This window comes from Sturnira hondurensis, unplaced genomic scaffold, assembly GCF_014824575.4.
Source record: "Sturnira hondurensis isolate 20B ecotype Veracruz unplaced genomic scaffold, ASM1482457v3 Scaffold0004152, whole genome shotgun sequence".
Lineage (NCBI taxonomy): Eukaryota > Metazoa > Chordata > Mammalia > Chiroptera > Phyllostomidae > Sturnira > Sturnira hondurensis.
Window position 1 is genome coordinate 3235940 of NW_028076783.1, and position 26301 is coordinate 3262240.

The 26301-nt window shown below is 44.5% G+C and overlaps 1 protein-coding gene across 2 annotated transcripts in view; it reads left to right on the forward strand.

The window, feature by feature from the left end:
- Nucleotides 1-6672: 6672 nt before the first annotated feature.
- The window catches only part of FAXDC2 (fatty acid hydroxylase domain containing 2), a 29488-nt gene continuing 9859 nt past the window's right edge, over nt 6673-26301 (forward strand). Inside the window, exons 1-2 of one of the 2 annotated variants that reach the window (XM_037044838.1) lie at nt 6673-6831; nt 24011-24058. In XM_037044838.1, the coding sequence (XP_036900733.1) occupies nt 24011-24058 (48 nt within the window). In that variant the 5' untranslated portion in view covers nt 6673-6831. Of the gene's footprint in view, nt 6832-6937; nt 6960-24010; nt 24059-26301 lie in introns of those variants that run through there. The other variant, XM_037044839.1, reaches the window with a different exon arrangement.

The following is a 26301-nucleotide window of genomic DNA, read 5'->3' on the forward strand; positions in this document are numbered from 1 at the left end:
ACTCTGTACTAATGTGCCCCCCTAAACCCTTCACTTACAAAGCATCTACCTCACGGCTTTCTTCCAGGCAAACAGTTATTTACAGGTGGGGACAGCACCCCCAAACCGAGTGTGGGTGACGTCCGCCGAGGCCCGCCTCCCTCCTCCCGGCCTATAGGAGCCGGGCGAGCAACGTTACCATAGCAACGGGCCCACCGGGCTCTGCTCGAGTTACAAGAAGGACGCGGGTTCCCGTGGACGAAGCACCCGGCGACTGCAGGAGCCGCCCAGCCTCCGAGGAGCTCGGAGACTTGGCGGACGCTAAGCAGGCTCGGCAGATTTTCAGTGAGAAAGCAACGGGGCCCAAACCTAGCCTAGGAGGACCCTAAGACCCCCCCCCCCAACCCTCGTTAATAAGGCTCTTTGCCAGCGCCTGTCCTTGGCATCATTTAACCGGGCTGGGATGCGTCTCTGCCTCGTGGCCTCCAGCAGTGCGAAAGAAGACAAAGCACTGAGATGCACGCGGCTACCAACCCCCGGCCCCGGAGAGAAGATGTGGACGTCCCAAAGCACGATGCTAGTCCTAGAGGCTCTCACCCCAAGTCACTGGGCCTTCTTACTTTTCAAAATTTCCCTCTAAGGGGAGTCTCCAAAATCCTAGTTCCATATCCAAAGCTGGATGCAGAGCTGGCCTTGAGCAGCAGTTTCAAACTGGATTCCCAAAAGCTGTTTTCCAGGGGATGAGATGATGACCCCCTCACCCTGGCCCCCAGGATACAGTATCAAATGCACTTTCTGAACTCCTTTCCCCGACAAATGAGGGTTTGTCTGCTTATGTGTAACATAGAGATGTAACCATATCACAAAGTGGCTGCATTAGTAAGTGGAAAAAATACCCCACACTGAGGAAAATACATGTGCATTCAACAAATCATTGTTTCTGGCGATCTCAGTTTGTTATCCCCGAGATGTTCAAACTTTGTGAGTGCTCTGCTGCAGACTTGTCATTCCTTAAAGCAATGCTGTGGCAGAGAAGGCGGGCAATACGCCTCCCCTTTTCCTGTGAGTTTCTAATATCCTTTCACCTACTTATAATTAGGTTCCGGGAGGGACAGCCCGATCAGGAGCTAGTCACATGAAGAACAGCCCTCACAACCCTTTCTTGGAATTTTGTTATTTCCTGCAGCACTCAGGCCTGGTATGCACTGCAACAATCAAACAGGAAACATCTCCATCCCCCCAGCCTCTTCACCCAGAGCATGGTGTTTATTTCTCAGGTTATTGAAGATAAATGTAAAACAGAGATGGTTTGCATTTCAGGAGGTGTTGCAGTGTTGTAAAGCTGGGGTTTTATACTGCACTCAGTTCAAAATTAGAACAAAGTCACTGGCTATCCATGGGAGGAAGGCCCCAAATGAGAGGGTAGTTGGAGAATATATTTAATAATGTATTTCATATTTACTTTTTAAAACTACTGTTTTTGAACTACAAAGTATTGAAAGTGCTTAAACATATCTCAGCTGGGAGCACACAGGTTTAAAAAAATTAATACTAGTTGTAGAATGGATCTCCTTAAGAATCAGTCAGGATGAGATCCTTAGCCAGCCAGGCCTTTCTGTTATTTCCAATTTTAAATAAGCCTAACGGTGCATTTCTTAAAATATAAGATATATACAAAGATAAAATGTAATACAAATATTTGGGTTTGAGCCCTGGCTGGTGTGGCTCAGTGGATTGAGCGCTGGCCTGGGAACTGAAAGGTCGCTGGTTCAATTACCAGTCAGGGCACATGCCTGGGTTGCAGGCAGGATCCCTACTCACGGTCGTGTGAGATGGGACCCTCCCCGCAACACCCATTGATGTTTCTCTATCTTTCTCCATCCCTTCCCCTATCTCTAAAAAATAAATATTCTTTAAAAAAAATTTGGGTTTGAAATACTCTGAAAATGGAGAAGGTGAATAACTCCAGGCACGTAGCACCCTGTAAATCACCCTGTGAGCCCAAGTCTCCCACCCCTTGGTAGCCCTTATAGCAGGGTTCCCCAACACACGTCCACGGCCTGTAAGGTACCAGGCTGCATGCACGGGGAGCTAGCCTGAGCTCCGCCTCCTGCCCCGCCCCCACCCCGCCTGAGCTCCGCCGGCTGTCAAACCCTGTCGGTGGAAAAACGGGTCCATGATGCCAAAAAGATCGACAACCACTTCCTCAGATGCTGACACACTTGGAGTGCTCCCTCCCCGCCCAAAGTAGCCAAGGTCTGCCACTTTGTGTAATGTTGTCTTTTATCAGATTATCTATTTATCTTTACATTCAACTGAAGAATGCGCCCAGCTGGCTTTTTTTCTTGCTATAGCTCGGATGAACTTTCTCCTTTCTCAGCGCTTTTTCTACATAATAGAAAAACCTTGTGACTCTTGAAAATCATCAACAGATTATCAAACTTCTAGGTATAAAGCAAATATCAGATTTCAGGACTACGTATTTCAGGATTATTTTGATCTTTCAATGACAGCCTGAGAAACCCGATCTCTGATGAGCTCAGAGCTCATTTTTTTAAATCCAGAACTAGATAACAAATTTATTTTATTTGTACTTCATTTGATTTTATTTGATTTTCCTTCTCTCTTGGAGTCTGCTGAAGTAATATTTTAAAATCCACCAATAATAATAAGAGACCTTAAGACTTCCAAAGCTGATAGGGTCTGTAAAGATGTTCTAGATAAGTCATTCCCCTAATTCCACAGAAAGTCATGAAATAACTTAAGGTCACCCAGCTCCCAGAGGTAAGACTGGGATTTGAGTCTTCTAATATGAGATTAGGTGTTTATCCAGTTTTGCTTATGGGCCATTTGCCCTGGACAGGGGCCCTTGTCGACCCTGGAGGATGCCCTGGCAAAGGAAACAGACAGGGTTCCTGGCCTCCTGCAGCTTAACATTTGGTGTCAGGGACTGACGACAAAACAAGTAAACAAGCACTCAGTAAGAAATAAAAGGAGAATGAGAAACTTGGATAACTATCGTGAAGGAAATGAATGGGGTAAAGTGGCAGAGAATAACTGGATTGGGGACAGATAGGGGAAAATTGCTTAGGTCACAGGAGGCCTCTCTAGGAAGGTGCATGTAAGCAGATGGGAGGACCGGAAGAGAGGCATGAGGAATGGGGAGCGGTATAGTTCAGGCAGAGGGAAAAAGAGCTTTGCCTGTAAGAGGCAGTACCAGAAGGCCAGGGCAGCTTTGCAGAGGTGGGACAGAGGATCCAAGATGAGGCCGGAGAGGAAAACAGAGAGGCCAGGTGAGCCGAGGTCTGGGAGGTGTCAACATAAGAAACATTCAAAGCTGTAAAGAATTTCTGGTGAGTTTATTTGAGCCAAACTGACGGCAATTGCCAGGAAGCAACATCTCAACAGACTTGAGAAATGCTCTGGAGAAGGCAGTTCAAGCACCTTATTTTATACATTAGAATCTAAGGAGGAGCCAGAGGGTTACAACGAAGTCTATTGGTGATAGATGAGGGGAGGCAGGAAAAGCAAAGCAAGGAAAACTGTGGGATTGTATAAAAAAGTAAAATGATAGACACAGACTTCTTTTACATAGGTGGGCACAGGATAGTTATCAATCAACAACGCACAATAACAATGAGGGGATTCGTGGTCTCGGCTTGTGCCCAAGGGGGTTGAAGAAAACGGGATGTTACCTTGACATTCCAAGGGTATATTATCATAGATGCAAAAAAGACACTAGACAGACTTAGCTAAGGTAAAGATGGACCTTTGTTAGGTAAAAATACTGGCCTAGGAGATGACTGCCTGCCATGACCCGCTTTTAGCTAGTAAGTTGTAATTTTAGACCATCCTTTGCGGTCACTTTAGTTCTCTGAGTTTGTAAGGCTGCCTCGAAGGCCTCCCCTGAGCACGTCAGGTTAATACAGGGGGCGGCAAAAATAACGCCCCTGTTTTATTACAAAATCTTTTATAACAAAATCATAAACATCGGGGGTTTTAAGCAAAAATCATAAGGATATAATTCTGTAACCCAAAAATATCACACTCAAGCACACCATGTGACATTTTAGGTGAAAGTGTTCAAATTAATACTATAAATTGTTACCCCCTACTATTAACCTACCAATAAGGTTGCTTCCTGGTGACCTTACACTCAAGCAGGCCTTACTTCTGCTGGACCCTGTACGTGGCCCCATTTCTTCTCCAGAGACTTTAAAACTGTACTCCGTTCCAAACACCCAGAAGGATTTTCCTCACCGGATGATCTGAACTGACTTATGTTTTTAAACATTACTTTGACTCCCATAGACAGAGAATGGAGTCAAGGCAGGGACATTTTACTTTGTTTATTGAATTACACTGAATTTGATAAGAAAAGAAAGCCAGCTTCTCCCAGGCACAGTAAATGTGGCCTCTGGAAATGTTAGGCAACAATTTAGGTAATTTCACTGGGAGACTCTGATTGAGAATTAATTGCTACTACATCTTTTTGATTATTATTATTGTAAAAATCCCCAAGGCTGCTGAATGAATATTCCGCACTTTACAAAGGAGTTGATCCCTGCTATAGAGCTCTTCCTACAAGTAGGCAAATAGAATCATAAGCCAGTGGAAAGAGATGAAACTAAAACTCGTCTTTGCGGACTCTCTAGTCAGTTCTAAACCTCTCTTCTCTCATTCTCTCCCTCTCCGTACATATGACAAACCCAGCATCTCTCATTTTACTGCCAGATCTCAAAAATCTCTGTGATTTTTTTTAATGTGACCAGTATTGAGTATCTTCTTTGAACTTCTGTAACAGTCTATAATGTTCTAGGAGGAATAGGACCCAAAGGCTTCAGAATATCTCGGAAGTTTCTAAGCAGCTGTGTCTGTTTGGGGTGTGGGGTAGGGAGTGTATTGCAGAAGAATTTAAACAGAGTTATAAATCTCAACTGTAGCTTGTCAAACTTTTGAACTGGGAGGGGCCTAAGAGATTCTCTAATCCATCTCACTCATGCAAGTGAGGAAACTGAGACTGGGAGAGGCCAAGTTCACAGAGATAGTGGTTGGCAGCTCTGAGTTGAACCCAACCAAACCTGCCTTCTCCCAGGACCTCAGGCCCCCTCAAGAGCATTTCCTTTAAAGGAGACCAACCAAGAAAGCTGAGCCCTTCCTCAAAGACGGGACGGAGAGAAACCCCAGGGGGACCTGGGAGAGACTCTCACTTAGGCAGGCTCTGGTGAGGACCTGTGTGCCAGAGTTATGAGTGGTATGGAGACACACAAACCCCTATTTGAAATGATTCTAGAAAACATGACCTGCTCCTCCAGCGAGTGTTGACCATATAATAAGCTAAAAAAAAAGTTCAGAAAGAAAAAAACTGAGGGCAGAAGAGTGAACAGAAATAGGAAGGAAATACCGAGTGGGAGGATCATTATAAGCAATGGCACGGAGGTAAGGGATACCTGAAAATAGAAAAAAAATGTCTGCCCATGACAAATGAGCAATAAATACCTGTGCTTCACAGTGATGCTTAGAGCATTCGAAAGTAGAAAATGGTGAGGAATAATATTATACAAGAGCAGCTAGATTAAATTAAGGTGGGCCTTGGAAGTCAGGTAGCAAGGTTTGATCAGTATACAAGACAGACTTATTCAGCCAGGGAATAGATACATTATGTAAACAGCTGGAATATTGAAAAAATCAGTATATCTGAAAGGAGAAATGAAGAAAAACATGAACAAGTTGTACAAAATGTAATTTGTGAGCAAGCATTAAGTCTTTATTGAGTGCTTGTATTGTGCAAGGAATCAGGCAGGGAACAATAACTAAGACATATAATAAGTCCTTTATTGGCCAAATACAGTATGACACACCTATATAATGGTGGGGCAGGATGCAGCCATTAAAAGGAATGTGGTATCACAGAAACGTACTATGTAAACAATCTCTGCGTTTGAGTTTTAAGTCATAAAAGTAAGGAGCAGGATCAGCACATACGTGTATGCTGTTTCTAACGAGTGGCAGGCATATGTTTGTGTTTACACAAACAAGCCCTGGACACACAGGAAAAACACAGGGGAGAAGTGAAAAAAGACTCACTTTTTATTGTCCTCTCTTTCGACCCTCCTGTATTTCATATCAGATGCACATATTGCCTACTCAAACATAATTTTCAGAAATTTAAAAATACAAGCTCTATTCTTTTTCGAAGGTGCTCATGTCATGGGTCCTGGGTCCCAATCTCACCTGTTTCAATCAACATGTACACTTCACTCTACAGGTGTCCCTTCCTAGACTCACTCCTGTTAGCTGACGCATGTCTTCTCCCTTGCATGCCCTCTGCAGCGACAGCAGCAATGAAAAGAGTCCTCTGGTCCAATTTTCATCTTCTTGGACTGCATGCCTTCTGCTTGCCACATTATCTGATACCCACATCTCTTATCAAACCTCCCTCCTATGGGACAGCAACATTTTCTTTAGTTGAGAAGATGAAGGAAGTTTAAAAAGAAAAAAAAATAATAAGAGCCCAGAGATTAGCCAAATGCGCTCTTTCAGGCTCCTGACTGAAGTTCCTGTTTCCTCTGGGCTTAAAGGAGATGATGTTCTTTGGCAAGAAGGGCGTTTTTTGTGTCCAGTCCGCACAAACCCACGCTTTTTTCTCGTGTCACGTGCCTGGCTCAAGCCAGTGGGCTGCCGTGTAACTGGATCTCTGGGGCCAGCCTCTTGACCCACTCCAGGGGTGACAGCAAGGCACAACAGGATTAGGCGACAGCGGCCACCGAAGTAGGGGCTGGAGGGGAAGAAACAGCACCGTTGAGCTGTGGCCAGGACCTTGGAGGAGCTGGAAAGCAGCCCATTGCAGAGGTAAGCGGGAGCTGCAGGGGAGGGAAGCTGTTTGCCAAGGTCAAAACCAGTTCAAGTTCATTTAAAGAAAGGCAAAGTACATTCTTCTCACCTCTGCCACCTCTTTCTCCTCTCTACTTTCAGTACAGGTGAGATCTGAACAATGTCCCAGTATGTTTTCTTCATTCTCCCTAACTTCCTACTTTCTTAATTAATTCTAAAATGTTTACATTGAGGTAAGATTGGTTTATAACGGTATGTAAGTTTCAGGTGTACAACGTGATAATTCAGCCCCTGTTTGTACTGTGTCATGCTCACCCCCCGAAGTCTAGCTTCCTCCCATCACGATGTGGTCTGGCCCCTTTCCCTGTTTTGCCCCCCCTCCACCCCCATTCCCCTCTGGTAGTCACTGAGCTGTTATCTGCCTCTGTAAGTTTGCTTTTTGACGATCTTGTTGTTGTTTGCTCATTTGTTTCTGTGTTTATATCCCACACATGAGTGAAATCATACAGTGTTTGTTTTTTTCCATCTGACTTACTTTACTTAGTACCTTTAAGGTCCATTCGTGTTGTCATAAACAGCAGGATTTAGCCCTGGCTGGTGTGGCTCAGTGGACTGAGCACCAGCCTGCAAACCATACAGTCGCTGGTTTGACTCCCAATCAGGGCACATGCCTGGGAGGCAGGCCAGATCCCCAGCAGGGGGCACGCAAGAAGCAACCACACAATGACATTTCTCTCCCTGTCTTTCTCCTTCCTGTCCCCTCTCTCTAAAAATAAACAAATAAAATATTTAAATAAATAAATAAATAAATAAATGGCAGGATTTCACCTTTTTATGGCTGAGTAATCTTCTATTGTATACATACTACACTTTTCTTTATCCATTTAGTTATCAATGGGCACTTGGGTTATTCCCATATCTTTTTTTAAATTGATTTGAGTGAGAGAAACATCATTTTGTTGTTCCACTTAATTATGCATTCATTGGTTGATTCTTGTATGTGACCTGACCAGGATGGAGCCTATAGCCTCGGTGTAAAAGGATGATGCTGTAACCAGCTGAGCTCCCCAGCCAGGGCCCTCCCTATCTTGACTATCATAAATAATGCTGCAATGAATATAGGTGTACATATTTTTTTTTTAATTTTTTTAAAAGATTTTATTTATTTATTTATCTTTAGAGGGGAAGGAGAGAGGGAGAGAAACATCAATGTATGGTTGCCTTTTGTGCGTCCCCTGCTGGGAGTTGGCCTGCAGGGAACTGGCCTGCAACCCAGGCATGTGCCCTGACTGGGAATCAAACTGTGATCCTGTGGTTCGCAGGCCTGTGCTCAATCCACTGAGCTACACCAGCCAGGGCTTACATATATATTTTTGAATTAGCACTTCATGCTCTTCAGATAAATACCCAGAAGAGAAATAGCTCGGTCTTATGGTAATTTGAGGAATCCTCATACTGTTTTCCACAGCGGCTGCACTAATTTACAATCCCACCCAGAGTGTTACAAGAGTTCTCTTTTCTCCTCATCCTCACCGACGTTTGTTACTTCCTGTCTTTTTGGATGATAGCCATTCCAGCAGGTGTGAGGTGATATCTCACTGTGGTTTTGATTCGCATATCCCTAACAATTAGTGATGCTGAGCATCTTTTCATGTGCCTGTTGCCCATCTGTACATCTTCTCTGGCAAAATGCCAGTATAGAGCCCTTGCCCATTTTTAATTGGTTTCTGTTGTTGTTGTTGAGATGTTTGAGTTCTTTACATACTTTGGATATTAACTGCTTATCAGGTATATGTTTGCAAATGCCTTCTCCTGTTCAGGGGGTTCCCTTTGCATTCTGATGATGGTTTCCTTTGCTGTACAGAAGCTTTTTAGTTTGACATAGTCCTATCTGTTTATTTTTGCTTTAGTTTCCCTTGCCATTGGAATTAAATTCACAGAAACGTCATTAAGACTGATGTCCAAAAACCTAGCATTTATGTTTTCTTCCAATGTATTTTATGGTTTTAGGCTTTACATTCAAGTTTTTAATCCATTTGGAGGTCATTTTTCAGTTTGGCTGACAGGTAGTTGTCCAGTTTCATTCTTTTGCATGTGGCTACTGGGGCATTTTCTCAGTGACAGAGTATGTCTGTCACTGCTGCCTGCATCCTCTGCCTCTATTTGTACCACCTACCTCCCCTGAAGTCTTGTTTTGGTGGCAGTTGGCAGGTAATTCTGTCCTACAGACTTGGGTCTGGCTTCAAAACCATGTGTAGGAGAAACTCCCAAGTCAGAACTTAAAAGAGGAAAATCTAACTGGAAGAGACTGGCAGGAAGCAGCTGTGGTCTAATGGCTTCTCTCTAACTGCCATTGCCACCTGGAAGCAATGGGGCCAATTACAAAAGTCTTAAAAATGTAAAGCCCAAGACAGATGTGTGGGCTAGGAGCTAGATAACCATGTCAAAGCTGGTTTTATTTTTTAATGTATTTATTTTTAAAGAGAGAGAAACGGAGGGAGGAAGAGAGGGCAAGAGATACATCGATCTGTTCCCTCTCACATGCCCCCACCTGAGGACCTGACCCACAACCCAGGCATGTAGCCTGACCGGGAATCGAACCCACAACCCAGGCCAGCACTCGGTCCACTGAGCCACACCAGTCAAGGCCCATGCCAAAGCTGTTCTGATGCCATATACTGAGAGTCAGCAACAGTGGCTCTGTTTTAGAATTGCTAGTGGCCTGGTAGCACCTATGGCAGGTACTACCTATTTGTGCTGATCCAACAACACAAATAGGCCGCCGAGGCAAAGTATTTAGGAAGCCTGGCTTTTGTCAGAAACTGTGGAGTTCAGGACAAGTCAGTTCTGTTATCTAGGCTTAACGAAGTTTACTGGTTGAGATGCACACAGTCTGTGTGCCGATGGGAGTGAACAACAGGCCCAGGGTTTTGGGTCTCACCCGGGCCCTTTGGAGCTCACGGCAAGCAAGACAAGCTAGACAAGAAACAGACTTGTGGTCTGCTCCACCGTCTCCTGCGCAACTCCAACTAAATTTCTCTGGTTGGGGTAGAAAGATTCCATCCGATTGGGTCAAACAGAAGTGCCATGAGCAGCAACCTTTGACCTTCGCCCGGAAAGCTGTTAGTACAGGGAAGGGTGCGGAGGTGTTCGACAGCAAATGCTGGATGCATTCTGAGGGCAAAAAAGAATGCTTTTCATTCATTTCCCCTTCTTTTACTTGGTCAACAAGTGCTTCCTGTGTATCTGCTACATGCCAGGCTTGTGCTTGCTACTACAGCCACAGTAAACAAGATGGCAGGCTTTCAGCCCCTAGGGCATGCATCCCCCTGGGGTCCCATACTCCAGGGTTCAAGTACAGGGCAGCAGCGTAAGGGAGCGTGGCTAAAACTGTCCAGAGGGAGTTGTCTTTGTTCCAGAGTTTTTAGCCTTTCCCTTCATGCATTTCATCTTCTCGAATGAATACCTTTTTCTTTAAAAGTCTTAGAGGCACAGACCTTGGTCACAGCAGCTCCTCAGACCCTCTTCACCAAGTGCTTCAGCTGTGTCACTGCATTTCGGGTCTGTCTCCTCAGCCCTGGAAGCTGATTGCTCGGCCTTTGCTAAGGATACAAACATCCTGAAATACCAGAAGCTTCAGTCCATGTCATTAGCCCTCTCCTGGGGTCATTCCCCACGGATGAAACAGAATTGCTCTATTCCAGAAACACATGTAACAGTAGGCAAAAGGTTAGGAAGCCTGGATTTTGCCAGGAAGTGTATGGAGTTTGGAACAAGCCAGTTATACTTTATTGGTTTTATCTCCTTAGCTATAAAACAGAAGCAGTAGACCAGATGCTCCACAAGCTCTTTTTTCTCCTCTCCTCTAAAAGTAAATAATTATAATAGTTTTACAAGAGGTTTACAAATAAACCTTGCACATTCACATAAAGATTATAAATCTTACACCTATAAAATGGGAATATCCATCAACCATGCTAGATATCCAGGAACCTGGAATCTGAAAGAATCTGGCTACAGACAAATACAAAATTAAATTCTCTCTACTCCCCCCACCCTTGCTCCAGTCCCCTGTCCTGTATTCAGATCCTTGAGGTCATGAACATCAGCTGTAACCTCATGGTGTCATTAACCTAGATTGGGATAATCGGCTGCTTTTGAAAAAACCACCCTGAAAAGTATCTAATTTGAATAACCTCATAACACATATCAAATTCCCTTTAAGGGGGAATCAGCGCACTGTTATAAAGTATCAGAATACTTACTTACAATGCATTCATTTCTTTCTTTTCCCTGATACATTCTCATCATAGATTCTATTTCATAATCTCCTCCTATATACTTTCTCATTTGGAAAAATCAAAGTTACATAGTATTATTTTATTAACTAGGACAGGAAGCATGTCTTGTTTATTTTTGTATTCCTTGAGTCTAGCAATGTATCTAGCACAAAAGGAACATTTCTTGAAAGGATGATTCATATTTTAGGAAAACATGTGTTGCCCTGGCCAATGGCTCAGTTGGTTGGAGCCTTGTCCTGTATAACAAAAGGTTGTGGGTTTGATCCCTGGTCTGGTTGCACACCGAAGGCAACCAGTCAATGTTTCTATCTCACATGGGGGTCTCTCTCTCTCTCTCTCTCTCATTAATAAATACATTCTCAGGGGAGGATGTTCTGTTTACCCTTTGGTATTGAAAACACACAGAGACACAGTATCTAATCCACTATTCATGGCAAACAGAGGCTGATCTCATTGCCTTGTGTCCCATTACAGTCCTGATGTCTACCCTGCATTCACCAACATCAGCACATTCTATACTTTTTGCAGACTCAGTTGGTATAATAAGTACTGAATTCAAGTTTGCCACTAAATAACCACGCAATTTGAAGTTAAATACTGAACATCATCTCTAGGCCTCCATTTCTTCAGCTGGAAAATGGGGGCATTGGAATAGATGAGCTTAAAACAACTTGTAGTTCTTAGATGAGAGACTTCAAAAGGTAGAGATAGAGAGAGGAAGCACAATCAAAATGTGATGACTATAGTACGTTAACATATTCAATATTTGATCATTGTTATTAATTTTGTTTCCCAAAATTTCTTTTCTTTTGTTCTTTGAGAAAGAGAAACATTGATTTGTTATTCCACTTATTTACGCATTCATTGGGTGATTCCTATATGTGCCCTGCCTGGGGATCAAACCCACAACCTTGGGGTATCAGACGGATGCTCTAATCAACTGAGCTACCCAACCAGGGCTAGTCTACCAAAATTTCCAACTTGATCACTACCACAGCAAAGAATGTTAAGGAGTTCTGAAGGCACATCTGCCCACTCTGTGGCTTCCCTAGAATCTTTCTGATGGACTCAGTTCACTTAAAAGTGAAAACACGTCTGCAGACAGGTAGAGGGGTACAGAAAACAAGCTGCTTAGGCATAAAATATTCAGGGGAATGACAGGACTGAGAAGCTTAGAAGAGCCTGCTACCTAGATAAGGATCTTGTGAGATAGCTTATGGGCTATTTATTATAGTTTATGGGCTTAGCCAAAGAACAAATGGCAGGTTAGGAAATACTTGGTTGCCTCTAACAAAATCAGATATCAACAGATAACTGCTGTGACTCATGCAGCCAAATGAACCCTTCACCATCAAGAGATAAACAGTCACTCTTCCTTTGGCTATAAGGTTTTCGTGGAGCAGAGGGTCCCAAGGTCAAATTTATCTATCAGCCTTTAATCACTTGGTCTCAGCAACACTCAGTTTTCAGAACGTCAGCACCCTGCCTTTTGAAATCGACCACAGCTGCCTCCTCTCGAGGTCAAAGCCTATTGTACTTGTATCAGCCTACTTTCTCTTACGTTTTGTTCTTAATTTTAATATCTGGTTTTGTTTATTTATACTTTATCCCCAGCCTCCATCTCAAAAGAATTTGAGATAGCTTCCAAGAAAAGGATATATACAGAACAGCTTCAAATAAGCAAAAGCTTATTAGAAACCTTCAGGCACTTGATAACTATCGTTCATACTGCTTTGGTGGGGTGGAGGAGTTTGTGATCAGTGACGGGAAGAACGAGGGGCTTCGCTGCTGTTGCTTTGCCTTCAGACCATGTAAAAGTGGTAACAAAAAAAAAAGAGGAGGAGGAGGAAAAGGAAGGGAGGGAAGGGAAGAGGAGGAAGGAAGGAAGGAAGGAAGTCAGGGCACCAGTTCTTAATCATCACTGTTACCTTTAACAATCTAATGAAAGCCATGGATCTTTCTACCCCGAGAAATGGAAAAATTGGCATACAATTTCAAGGGAGACAAAGACTTCTCAAAGCCTGTCAGAAACTGAAATTAATGTGATTTAGAGTAAAGAGACAGCAAATTACTGTCACTCTTCAGTAAAATGTTTCCTATAAGTGGGCACTGAATTTGTTTTAAAATGTTTAAATGTTTCTGTAATTTTCTGAGTAGGTAAAATATACTCATGGTACAGAATTCAAAACAGAAAAAAGTCACGTGGTAAAAAGATAGCCTTCCTGCTATCCTGTCCCTGAGCTGCCCAGTTCAGCTCACCAGAAGCCACCATTATAACCAGTTTCATAGATGTCTTTCCAATGCTAGTCTAATATTATACATTATTTTATTCACACATAAACAGCATGCAAATACACACCTGCACAGTTGCATACGTTCCACACATTGCTTTTTTCACTTAATACTTGTGGCGATTACACACGAAACTGACAAATTTCTTTAATGGCTACAGAATGTTTCATTACTGAATATAATTTGTTTAAGCAATCCTCTGTTTTTAAAATTCTTTTTAAAAATTTTTATTTACTTTCAGAGAGAGGGGAAGGGAAGGAGAAAGAGAGGAAGAGAAACATCGATGTGTGAGAGATACATGGATCAATTGCCTCTGCTTGTCCCCAGATGGGGGCCTGGCCCACAACCCAAGCATGTGCCCTGACTGGGAATCAAACTGGTTATCTCTGGTTCACAGACCAGCACTCAATCCACTGAGCCACACCAGCCAGGGCTAAGCAATTCTTTTTTGATGGAATTTAAGTTGCCTCCAATTTTTAACCATTAAAAAGAATTGCACTAGGCCTCAGCTGGGTGGCTCAGTTGGTTGGAACATTGTCCCATAACCAAAAGGTTGAGGGTTCAATTCCCGGTCAGAGTGCATGCTTGGGTTGCAGTTTTAGTGCCCGTACGATTCCTAGTCTGGGCGCATATGGGAGGCAACCTATCACTGTTTCTCTCCCATCTTGCTCTAAAAGCAATGAACAAGTGTCCTTGGGTGAGGATAAAGAAAACAAAAGAACAATTTCCACAATGAACATCCTTGTACATACATCATTTTTAATACACAGAATTACATAATAGAAAAAAATTCCCAAGAAGTATAACTGAGCATTAAATTTAACTCTGAGTTTACTGACAGCCAAAGCAAAAAGGGTGGGGGTGGGAATAAACCGACTAATTCCGTTTTGTGTTCCACGAGAAAGCATACCACTTCTTCCAGAGAGAAACCTTCGGTGCACTAATTCTTCATAGGAATTGATCATCTGTTTCCCCATAAAAAGGGCACTGCTCATTTTGGGGAACTAAATAATGGTGTAAGGAATAGCTTCAATGGTGGATTTTAGATTCATGTGTCAGATTCTGCATCTATCTTGTTTAAAAAAAAAAAAAGGATGGACGAACTAAAACCCAGCCTTCCTTGGATGAGCTGAACCCGGTCTGGGAGGGAAGGTTCAGTGCTGAGGGTGGGGACCATGTGTCCACGAGCACAAAGGAAGCCTGTACACTGTCCTCCTGTAAAGATGTCCTAATGTGTCAGAGCTCCTGCCCTGCTCAGGGTTTTTTAGCTCCGGCCCAGACCTCTAGCCCGGTGCTTTCTCCATGTGTTTTGGAAGGATGGGTTTATGTGTCTAGACAGAGTTTCTCATTTCTCTCTGCATCTCCAGGGCTCCTTCACAGAGTAAGTTTTTCATAAATGTTCTGGGAAGGATTGGGTGAGCTTCTAAAAGATCAAGTGTGATTTGCTTCATGAGCTCTTAGCAAAGGTAGCAGTGAGGATAAGACACTGGGAAAAGGCTAGAAAGGAGACTTTGACTTGTGACATTCCCGCGTCATGGCATCTCAGAAAGAGTCCTGGAAACTTAAAAGGCAGACAGACAGACAGACAGACAGACAAATGATTCCCCTCAGTTCACTTCCCAAACACGATGCTTATCTCAGCATCTTAACCAGGCCAGCAGAACCGTTCACGCTTCCTAGCAAGCACTGCAGAGGGAAACCCGTGGTCATGCCAAGGCTCCACCTGCCTGAAAACGGTTTTTGCTCTCCGAGCCTTTCTCAGCTTGTGGCCTTTCCTTTAACATTTGCTTCTTTGTTGTAAGACCCTTGGCAGGCTATCCCCAAAGGGACCTAACACCTTCCTCATGCTTAATGTTCTGTGCTTTTGGGGACTCCAGGCAGCAGGCAAATTGCAAATGACCTGCCTTGCCCTGGCCAGGTGACCTAGTTGCAGCGTCCTGCTCTATGCACTAAAAGGTTGTGGGATGGATTCCTCAACAGGGCACATAACTAGGTTGCAGGTTGGATCCCTGCTCAGTGTGTATGTGGGAGGCAACAGACTGACGTCTCTCTCTCTCTTTCTCTCAAATCACTAATTGTATCCTCATGACAGGGTTTTTAAAAATTAAAAACAAGCCCTGGCTGGTGTAGCTCAGTGGATTGAGCATGGGCCTGCAAACCAAAGGATCGCGGTTTGATTCTCAGTCAGGGCACATGCCTAGGTTGCAGGCCAGGTCCCAGCAGGGGACATATGAGAGGCAACCATACATTGATATTTCTGTCCCTCTCTCCTTCCCTTCCCCTCTAAAGATAAATAAATAAAATCTAAAAAAAATAAAAACAAAAAACAAAAAAGAAATTACCTGCCTCATCCCACAATCCTATGTGTGTGAAGGGTAGCTTCTCTGAATGGGGCCTTATCCACCACGACGATGGAGGCCAAACCCAGGACTGGGCCAACCACAGATGCTCTGGACAATGAAGAGAAAATCGCTGTGTAAAAGGAGAATTCTCTGGAATCCTTATGAACCCAGATCACTAAGTAACACTGCTGTCCTAGATGTGGAGCAGGGGTACTGCCCAACCACCTGGACAACAGGTCACCTGGGTTCCTTCATCCTGGTCACATGGCAGAACCGGCTGGTCTGTCATAACCACCTTCGGCCAGGTTATGACACTCTTTAATAGGTGCAGAGGGAGAAAAATTGGAATCCTCACACACTTTGCAACTGGGGATGTAAACTGAGGCAACCACTTGGAAAACAGTTTTGCAGGTCCTCAAAAGGTTAAATATAGTTACCGACCATGTGACCCAGCCATTCCACTCCTAGGCATATATTATGGAGGAATTTAGAAATATGTCCACACATGAATTTATGCATGAATGTTCATAGCATTTTTTAAATTAGTCACAAAGTGAAACAACCCAAAGTCCATCAGCAGATGAATAGATAAACAAAATATGGTCTATCCACATAAGGGAATCTTATTTGGCAATAGAAAGAATGAAGTCATGATACATGTAAGAACACGGATGAGCCTTGACAACATGAGGCTCAGTGGGAGAAGCCAGTCACAAAGAACCACATGTGGTGTGATTCCATTGCTGTGAAATGTGCAGAACAGGCAGGTCCACAGAAACAGCGTGGACCAATGGTTGCCTAGGGCTAGAGTGGGAGTGGGCGGAGAGAGGGACTGGAAATGATGGCTGAGTGGTGCAGGGTTTCTCTCACGGGTGATGACAACATTCTAAAATCATGGGAGTGGTGGTTGTGCAGCCCTGGGACTATTCTAACAGCCACTGAAATGTATGCTGTAAATAGGTAAATTGTATGGCATGTGAACTATATATCAAAAAAGATATTTTTAAAAAGAAAGAACAAATACAATTTTAAAGTCCACTTAGCTTTGCCAGCAGAGCATGTGGTCAAAATTTTGGATTTTTGCCACGCTGATGGGTGAGAAATAATACCGCTTGCAGTGTCAATTCACACTTCTCTGTATGGGGGAGGTTCAGCATCTGGCCGATTGAAATTCCAATAATATTGGTTCCTTTTTATTGTACAGTAAACTCCCATTTATGTTTTAGGCCTATCGTTTATTTTCTGGACTTTCCAATCTGTTAGGTGTGTATGCCTACACAGGCTAGTCCCGCTCTTCCATTTGTTAATTCTTTACAATAAAACAGAGACGGGAATACTCAGCCCAGTTGAGCTGGCTGCCCACGCAAACACCCTCCCCCCAAACCCAGCCACTGCTCCAGAAAAGTTGTGGCACATTTCAAACACAGAGAAACACTGTACCTTTGTTGCCAAAACACTTCATAAGAATGCCACGAAATGTGATAAAGAAGGAACTTATAAAGGCCAAGATTTAAAAGGTCGATCAGAAGGGCTCACAGAAGTCGCCAGAATACATGCTGGAGACTCAGACCATCAGAAAAGTCAAGCAATGAATTCCTTGACATCAGGGCTTGGCAGTGGGGGGTGTGGCGGCAGCCGCTGCAGTCCCGGTGACCAAAGGCAACTCTGTGGCAGGTTTAGTCAGATGGATGGAGGCTACACTGAGGGGTACGAACCTGGACCAAAGGTTTCCGCCTCGAAGGGCAAATTCAGACACGAGTTTGAAACACTCGATATTCACAGGCAAGAGACGGAAGACACAATGCGGACACAACCCTAAAATCGCCACAAAAACCATGGGATATGCTGCTTCAGGAGACAGCAGATGCACTGACCTTGACCTCAGTACGGGGCCACCACAGGGTCAGACCGGCATGGTCCGCACAGGAACAGGATAAACTGTCAGAGACGGTGCCCGTCTTCATAACCCCGCGTCATGCAGGGAACTGGTATTCCTGAGACTCTCGTTCGTTGCCCGTCTGGAATCACAGCAACCGAAGCACAGTAGGCACGCAGCTCCTGCCGGTGTGCTTACCTGTCCCCAGCGCTTTCAATGGGCTTGCAGTGCTTTCCAAATGCATGAGAAATTCCAGTACCTTTCACATTTTACAGTTCTCTGGAGTACGTGTGTAGGTGAGAGGGACATGTTTGTCCCTGATAGTACTGAATTCGCTTGTGGTAAATGAAATATCTCCCCCAAACTTAGATCAAAATTCTAGTTCTAAAGTACTATGTAATCTACTTAGAATAAAGGTTTTTATTTTTTCATTGAAAGTAATTTATCTCTGTACCCACTGACTTGTGTTGTGTAACAATAAAGGCTGGGAAGAGCACACTTAAATATGTTTACATGGCCAAAAACATTTCTTTTAGCATATATAATAGACAATGGCTATTTTGGGTGCTTTTTATTTATTTTGCTATCTAAGTGGAGACACAATTGGTTTTTAATCTGTGTTCATCCCTTTTTAATATTGGAATTGCTACCCAGTAGCGTAATGACTACTGTTTGAATTCCTTAAAGAATAATTTTGTGTGATCACTTTTTTTTTCTTTCTAATATATTTTATTCATTATGCCATTACACTTATCCCTATCCCCACTCATTCATTCCCTCCATCCTGCACAACCCATCCCCCACCATTCCCCCCTTTAGTTTATGTCCATGTTTCACAAGTTCTTTATTTTTTTAAAATATATTTTATTGATTATGTCATTAAAGTTGTTCTATTTTCCCCCTTCATTCCCCTCCACCCTGCACACCCCTCCTCCACCATTCCTCCCCTTTCGTTCATGTCCATGTGTCACAATTTCCTTAGATTCTATATTTCCCATACTATTCTTGCCCTGCCCCCTGTCTATTTTCTACCTACCATCTATGCTACTTATTCTCTGTACCTTCTCCCCCCTTCTCCTCCTCCCACTCCCCTGTTGCTAACCCTCCATGTGATCTCCATTTCTATGGTTCCACTCCTGATCTATCTGTTCTCTTGGTTTGCTTTTGTTTTAGGTGTGGTTGTTAATAACTGTGAGTTTGCTGTCCTTTCACTGTTCATATTTTTAATCTTCTTTTTCTTACATAAGTCCCTTTAACCTTTCATATAATAAGGGCTTGGTGCTGATGAACTCCTTGAACTTGACCTTATCTGAGAAGCACTTTATCTGTCCTTCCATTCTAAATGAAAGCTTTGCTGGATAAAGCAATCTTGGCTGTAGGTCTTTGGATTTCATGACTTGGAATACTTCTTTCCAGCCCCTTCTTGCCTATAAGGTCTCTTTTGAGAAATCAGCTGAAAGTCTGATGGGTACTCCTTTGTAGGTGACTTTCCCCTTATCTCTTGCTGCTTCTAGGATTCTCTCCTTCATTTTAGTCTTGGCTAATGTAATGATGATGTGCCTTGGTGTGTTCCTTCTTGGGTCCAGCTTTTTTGGGACTCTCTGAGCTTCCTGGATTTCTTGGAAGTCTATTTCCTTTGCCAGACTGGGGAAGTTCTCCTTTATTATTTGTTCAAATAAGTTTTCCACTCATGGCTCTTCCTCTTCCCCTTCTGGTACCCCTATAATTCGGATGCTGGAAGGTGTAAAGATGTCCCAGAGGTTCCTAAGCCTCTCCTCATTTTTTTGAATTCTTGTTTCTTCCTTCTTTTCTGTTTGGTTGTTTCTTTCTTCCTTCTGGTGCACTGCCTTGATTTGAGTCCCAGTTTCCTTTCCATCACTATTGGTTTCCTGTGCATTCTGCTTCATTTCACATAGTGTAGCCTTCATTTTTCCATCTAATTTGTGACCAAAATCAGCCAGTTCTTTGAGCATCCTGATCACCAGTATTTTGAACTGTCATCTGATAGGTTGGCTATCTCTTGGTCACTTAGAAGTATTGGCTCTGGAGCTTAGAGCTGTTCTTGAGTCATAATGTGTGGTCTGTTCGCACCTGTTATGTATGAGGGGCGGAGCCTTAGGTGTTCATCAGGGTGGGTCGACCCACTTGCTGGGTTGTGATGCTGTATGTGGGGGCGGGGTCAGAGAGGGAATAAAATGGCGCTTTGCTCTGCTCTGCTCTCTCTCAGATTTCTGTCCCCTCTGCAGCTTCCCAAAAGCAAATTGGGCCCCTCTGGTGCCGGTTCCCGGGTGTGTGGGCCTGTGTACTCTTCAGGACCCTGTGGGTCTCTCCAACAAACTTTCTGTGAGCCTGGGAGCTTCTCCCGTCCCCTCGACCCTGAAAGTCTTTCCAGTTGGTGCTTTCAGGCTCTAATTCCCGTCACTGAGGTCATAGCCCGAGTGGTGTGTCTCACTGTTTGCTCTTTCACTTGGTTTATCTGCACACGAATGTGTGACCGCAGTCAGCCAGCTGCCCTGCGCCCTCACTGGGTCCGCCCGTTGCCACCCCACCCCTGGGATCCACCAACCGCCTCTACCTCCGCTCCTGGGTCGGTCAGAAGGAACCATCTTTCTAGCCCGACACCACTCTGCCGCTGCCTCCGCCCCTCTTACCAGTGTGGCTGAGTGGTTCATTGTTGTTGGACTTCCGTACAGTTCAATTTTCACTGTTTTGGTTGCGTTTTTGTTTCTAAAACTTAGCTGTCTTTAAATTTAGTTGTGGAAGGGGGCACCGTGTTTCTACCTATGCCTCCATCTTGTCCGTAAGTCATCATTTTTATTTTTAATATGACGTTGCCGAGTTTCCCTAGTTACATAAAGAAAGTGATCATAGACTTCCGGCCAAGATGGAGGCATAGGTGGAAACACTGTGCCTCCTCGCACAACTAAGTTTAAAGACAACAAAGTTTTAGTAACAAAAATGCAACCAAAACACAGAAAATTGAACTGTACAGAATTCCGACAACAACGAACCACTCAGCCAGACCGGTAAGAGGGGCAGGGTCAGCGGCTGGTGGAGCGGGATCGCACAGGAAAAAGTGGCCAGGCCAACCCAGGTACGTAGGCGGTGGTTGGCGGATCCCAGGCACAGGGTGGCAATGGGAGGACCCAATGGGGTAGCAAGGCGGCTGGCTGACTGCCGTCACACATTTCCACACACATAAACCAGGCAAAGGAGTGAGCAGTGAGACAGACCGCTCAGGCTAGGGCCTCAGCGCCAGGAATTAAAGCCTAAAAGCACCAACTGGAAAAACTTTTGGGGTCAAGGTGCTGGGAGAAGCTCCCAGACTCACAGGACTTTGTTGGAGAGACCCACAGGGTCCTAGAGGGTGCACAGGCCCACACACCCAGGAGCCGGCACAAGGTGGGCCCGGTTTGCTCGCAGGAAGCAGCAGAGAGGACCGAAAACGTAGAGAGAGTGTGGAACAAGCGTTATTGCCCCTCTCTGACCCCACCCCCACATGCAGTGTCACAACCCAGCAAGTGGGTCAACCCACCCTGGTGAACACCTAAGGCTCCGCCCCTCATACATAACAGGTGCGAACAGACCACACATTATGACTCAAGAACAGCTCAAAGCCCCAGAGCCAATACTTCTAAGTGACCAAGAAATAGCCAACCTATCAGGTGCACAGTTCAAAATACTGGTGATCAGGATGCTCACAGAACTGGTTGATTTTCGCCACAAATTAGAGGAACATATGGAGAGTAAACTGATTGAAATGAAGGGAAATGCACAGGAAACCAATAGTGATGGAAAGGAAACTGGGACTCAAATCAAGGCAGTACACCAGAAGGAAGAAAGAAACAACCAAACAGAAAAGAAGGAAGAAACAAGAATTCAAAAAAATGAGGAGAGGCTTAGGAACCTCCGGGACATCTTTACACCTTCCAGCATCCGAATTATAGGGGTACCAGAAGGGGAAGAGGAAGAGCCATGAGTGGAAAACTTATTTGAACAAATAAGAACTTCCCCAAAGGAGAACTTCCCCAGTCTGGCAAAGGAAACAGACTTCCAGGAAGCCCAGGAAGCTCAGAGAGTGCCAAAGAAGTTGGACCCAAGAAGGAACACACCAAGGCACATCATAATTACATTAGCCAAGATTAAAATGAAGGAGAGAATCCTAGAAGCAGCAAGAGATAAGGGGACAGTCACCTACAAAGGAGTGCCCATCAGACTGTCAGCAGATTTCTCAAAAGAGACCTTATAGGCAAGAAGGGGCTGGAAAGAAGTATTCCAAGTCATGAAATCCAAAGACCTACAGCCAAGATTGCTCTATCCAACAAAGCTTTCATTTAGAATGGAAGGGCAGATAAAGTGCTTCTCAAATAAAATCAAGTTGAAGGAGTTCATCATCACCAAGCCCTTATTATATGAAATGTTAAAGGGACTTATCTAAGAAAAAGAAGATAAAAAATGTGAACAGTGAAAGGACAGCAAACTCACAGTTATTAACAACCACACCTAAAACAAAAGCAAACTAAGAGGACAGCTAGATGAGGAGTGGAACCACAGAAATGGAGATCACATGGAGGGTTAGCAACAGGGGAGTGGGAGGAGGACAGGAGGGGAGAAGGTACAGAGAATAAGTAGCATAGATGGTAGGTAGAAAATAGACAGGGGGGAGGGCAGGAATACTATGGGAAATACAGAATCTAAAGAACTTGGACATAAACTAAAGGGGGGGAATGGTGGAGGAGGGGTGTGCAAGGTGGAGGGGAGTGAAGGGGGGGGAATGGGACAACTGTAATGGCATAATCAATAAAATATACTTAAAAAATTAAAAATTAAAAAATTAAAATGAGCAGACCATAGTTTCTCTACTTATTAACTGTCAGTTTTATTAAAGACTCCCGGAAAGGTTTATTCTGCTGTACCTACGAGGAGATCTCAAACCCACAGCAAATGCTTCTCCTTCTCTCTGATGGTCGTTAGGCTGCACTTTTAAAGGAGGTTAATTTGTGGCATTTACATCTATTGACAGCTCCACAGATCTGTTGATTGTTTTCAGAAAAACCTTGATCCTTGTATGTAAACCAATCAACAAATAATAACAAAGATTATAAAACTGAACCCACTCAAGTTAGAACAACTGTTTAAGTCCTGGCTAAACCATTCCTTCACCTCACAGCAATAACTTTTTTAAAGATTTTATTAATTTATCTTTAGAGGGCAAGGGAAGGAGAGAAGGAGAGAAATATCAATGTATGGTTGCCTCTCATGCATCCCCTGCTGGGAACTGCCTGCGACCCAGGCATGTGCCCTGACTGCAACCCAGGCATGTGCCCTGACTGGGAATCGAACCTCGATCCCTTAGTTTGCAGGCCTGTGCTCAATCCACTGAACTACACCAGCCAGGGCTTCTATTTATTGATTTATTTGCTTATAATGTATTTTAATTGTTGTTCAAGTACAGTTTTCTGTCTTTTACTCCCATCCCAGCCCATCCTCCCCTCTTTGGGAATATTTTAAAATTTTCACCTTGATTTTGCATATGTCATGTTCAGGTTACTAGGTGTTTTTATCCTTTTTTGTTGTCTCATCCATTATTTCTTCTAACCATTTGTAGCTATGTATCAAGACTATTTGAGGGCTGGCTGGTTGGGTAGAGCAGCCCTACACCAAAAAATTGGGGGTTTGATTCCCGGTCAGGGCATATGCCTGGTTAGAGGGTTCGATCCCTGTTTGGGGTGTGTGTCAGGGCAACTGGTCAATATTTCTCACATCATTCTGTCTCTCCTCCTTTCTAAAGTCAATAAACATTTAAAAAATATCTTTAGGACTACTTGATTTCTGAATCTTAATTTTTTTGTCTTACATTTTCAACTTTTGTGTATGTGTTTACAGTCGTTCCTAATTACACAATGTTCGGGGAAAGCGTAGACAGAAATCGAAAGCTGTAGACAAAGAACTTTGCTTCAAAGAGGAGCAAAAATACGAGCGGCAGTGAGCATGGGAGATGAAGTCAAGGGTTTTTGTTTGGTTTTAAAATGAAAAATATTATAGCACGAGGATGACAATCCATAGGTCACTGGCAGTTAGGGGACAGTTCAGAGGACAGAGATTTCTTCCTGATGAGACAGAGTCACACTGGGCCGGAGAGGAAAGCTCTCCCAAAAGAAGGGTTTGTCCCAGCCTGTGTCTGAAAAAGCCCAGTCCGGGCAGACGAAGTCCCATTGTCAACCCCCGATTCCTATTACTGATGCCCACAGCAATTTTTTAAATTCCCCATGAGTGGCAAGCATTAAAAAGTCACTGCCAGCCATTTTCCTTGACTTTCTCCGTTCCCTGTGTCCTTGGTTGCATGTGAAATGACATCCAGACTCACCTGCGCTTTCTTATTCCAGATGAAGGGAGAAGCGGGAAGTCGGCTACGTGATGAGAAGCCAGAGCAGGTAAATCCCTCCCGTCCGACTGGTAAGGATGCAGCCAGTGACTGACTCCACACCTGTGCTTTTGGCACATCTGACATCTCTCCCAAGGTTTAGGGGTAACCAATACACGGCCATTTCAGTGGCTGCGCCGAGAGCATTTACGAGCAAAGCACTCCCCCTGCCCAAGGGAGCAGCCTGCTGATAGCCACCCTACCCTTGCCTGTCCACCCTCGAAGTGCCCTATGCCTTAGGCCTTCAGAACCACCCCTCTCTGGAACTGCTCTGTGGACACGAGAGGCCCACCAGGGCCCGGACCCTGGGGCTGGGAACCAGCTCTTGACCCCAGCTCCCTCCCGCACCACACGCTTCTGCCCTCCACAGAGATCTATGTGCCCTTTATACACCCTTCACTTAGGCTGCTGGGGAGAGAAAACCCCACAAGCCCTGAAAAAATATCTAATCTTCAGTGTGCAATTAAGGTGTTTGTTTGTTTTTTTTTAATCCTCACACAGGGACATTTTTGCCATTGCTTTTAGAGAGAGAGGAAAAGAGAGAGAGAAATATTGATGTGAGAGAGAAGCATGAATTAACTGCTTCCCGTACATGCCCAGACCAGGGATGGAAGCTGCAACCTGGTACATGCCTGACCGGGAACCAAACCCACAACCTTTCGGTGACAGGATGACGCTCCGAACAACTGAGCCATACTGGCCAGGGCATGAAATTGAGGTTTATAACTTGATTAATCTTGATTTGATTAAACTCCAATGAGCCCTTATTGGGTAGTTCAGTTAGTTAGAGAGTTGTCCCGATACACCAGGGTTGAGGGTTCAATCCCTGGTCAGGGTATATACAAGAGTCATCCAATGAATGCACAGAGAAGTTGAACACAAATCAATTGTTCCTCTTTCTTTCAAAAATCAATCAATAAAAACGATTTTTAAAAACTCAGGTGAAAAATTCCTAGCGAGTTTGGAAAATTCATGCAAAGGGTCCTCTGAATTCCAGAAAAGGAGTAATTGCAAAAACCCAAGGTAACCGGTCTGACAAGCTTGGGGGTGAGCTTGGCATGGCCTGTGCAACAGAACAAGTTCCTCTGGCCCTGTGGGTCCGGCCCTCGAGGAGGGAAAGGCAGATGGAGAGGGAGAGGAAAGCACATCGCCGGGGCTCAAGACCCTGCTGAGAACAAGCCCTTCACCAGCTGCAGAAAACGACCTGTTTCTCTTCGGTCTTTGGATCAGAGGTGGGGTAGGTAAGCTGAGAAGAAACGATTCAGTGCAGAGTCAGGTGGCTCTGAATGAGTCCATCGAAGCAATCTGCTCCCTCAGATCTCAAAAGTCTGTAGTAAAACACAGTGTCCTATTCAGTCCCTTCGGATGTGGCCCAGTTAGTATAACTGCAGGTGCACCACAGGCACACAGGGACTGGCAACGCCACTTCTCTCCCATGGGAGAATGTGAGCGGACTCCATCCGAGTTTAGAAACACAGGATGTAGGAGAGGTTTGTGATTCCTGTCAGTGGCGCAGGAGAGATCGGTGACTCACCTGGAGCCAGTGTTTTCCCTCTCCAAGTCTGGGAACAAGTCTTGTGCAAGCATCAGGCTTGCAATGATCTCTGCTTTAGGCTCTGGGGGGGCCTCTCAGCAGCTACCAGTGACCGCCAGTGGTCCGCACTTCACCCCTGAAACTGCTTATCATCCTGCCCAGCTGGCAACCTTGGCTGGTCTTGCTGGAAGGCAGAGGAATTATTAAAAGTCAGAACATACATTCATTTACTTTTCTTCAAGGGTGAGCAGGTGATGGGAATGGGGAAATAGACCTGGTTTGTGGGTACAGGGAAGTCCCTGGGTCCTCGCTAAGGATTCTGCAGATCCTTCTGTGAGGGCTGTCTCAGTTTTGCAATGAGCTGGTGAGCTTTTAAAAACCCAGAGGCTCAGGCTCCACCCGAGACTCTTATGTAATCGGGCTGGGGAAGGGCCTGAATATCTGAATCTTTAAAAAGCTCCCAGGTGATGCCGATGTGTACATAATGGGCATCTCTGTTTAACAAAAGGACTGGTGACAAAATCCCACAGCTGCTGGAAGGCTTGCCTGGCTTTCTCTAGGTGACAGAATCACCTGACAGTCTCTCTGCAGTCACGTTGGTCCATTCCCTTGGCCAAGCTCGAGCCCTGCCATCATGAACACACCCGTGAACAGCCCCAGAGTTCTTGATGAGCTGCCCACAGGAGCTGGGGAAAGGGCAGATGTGCAGTGCTGGTGCG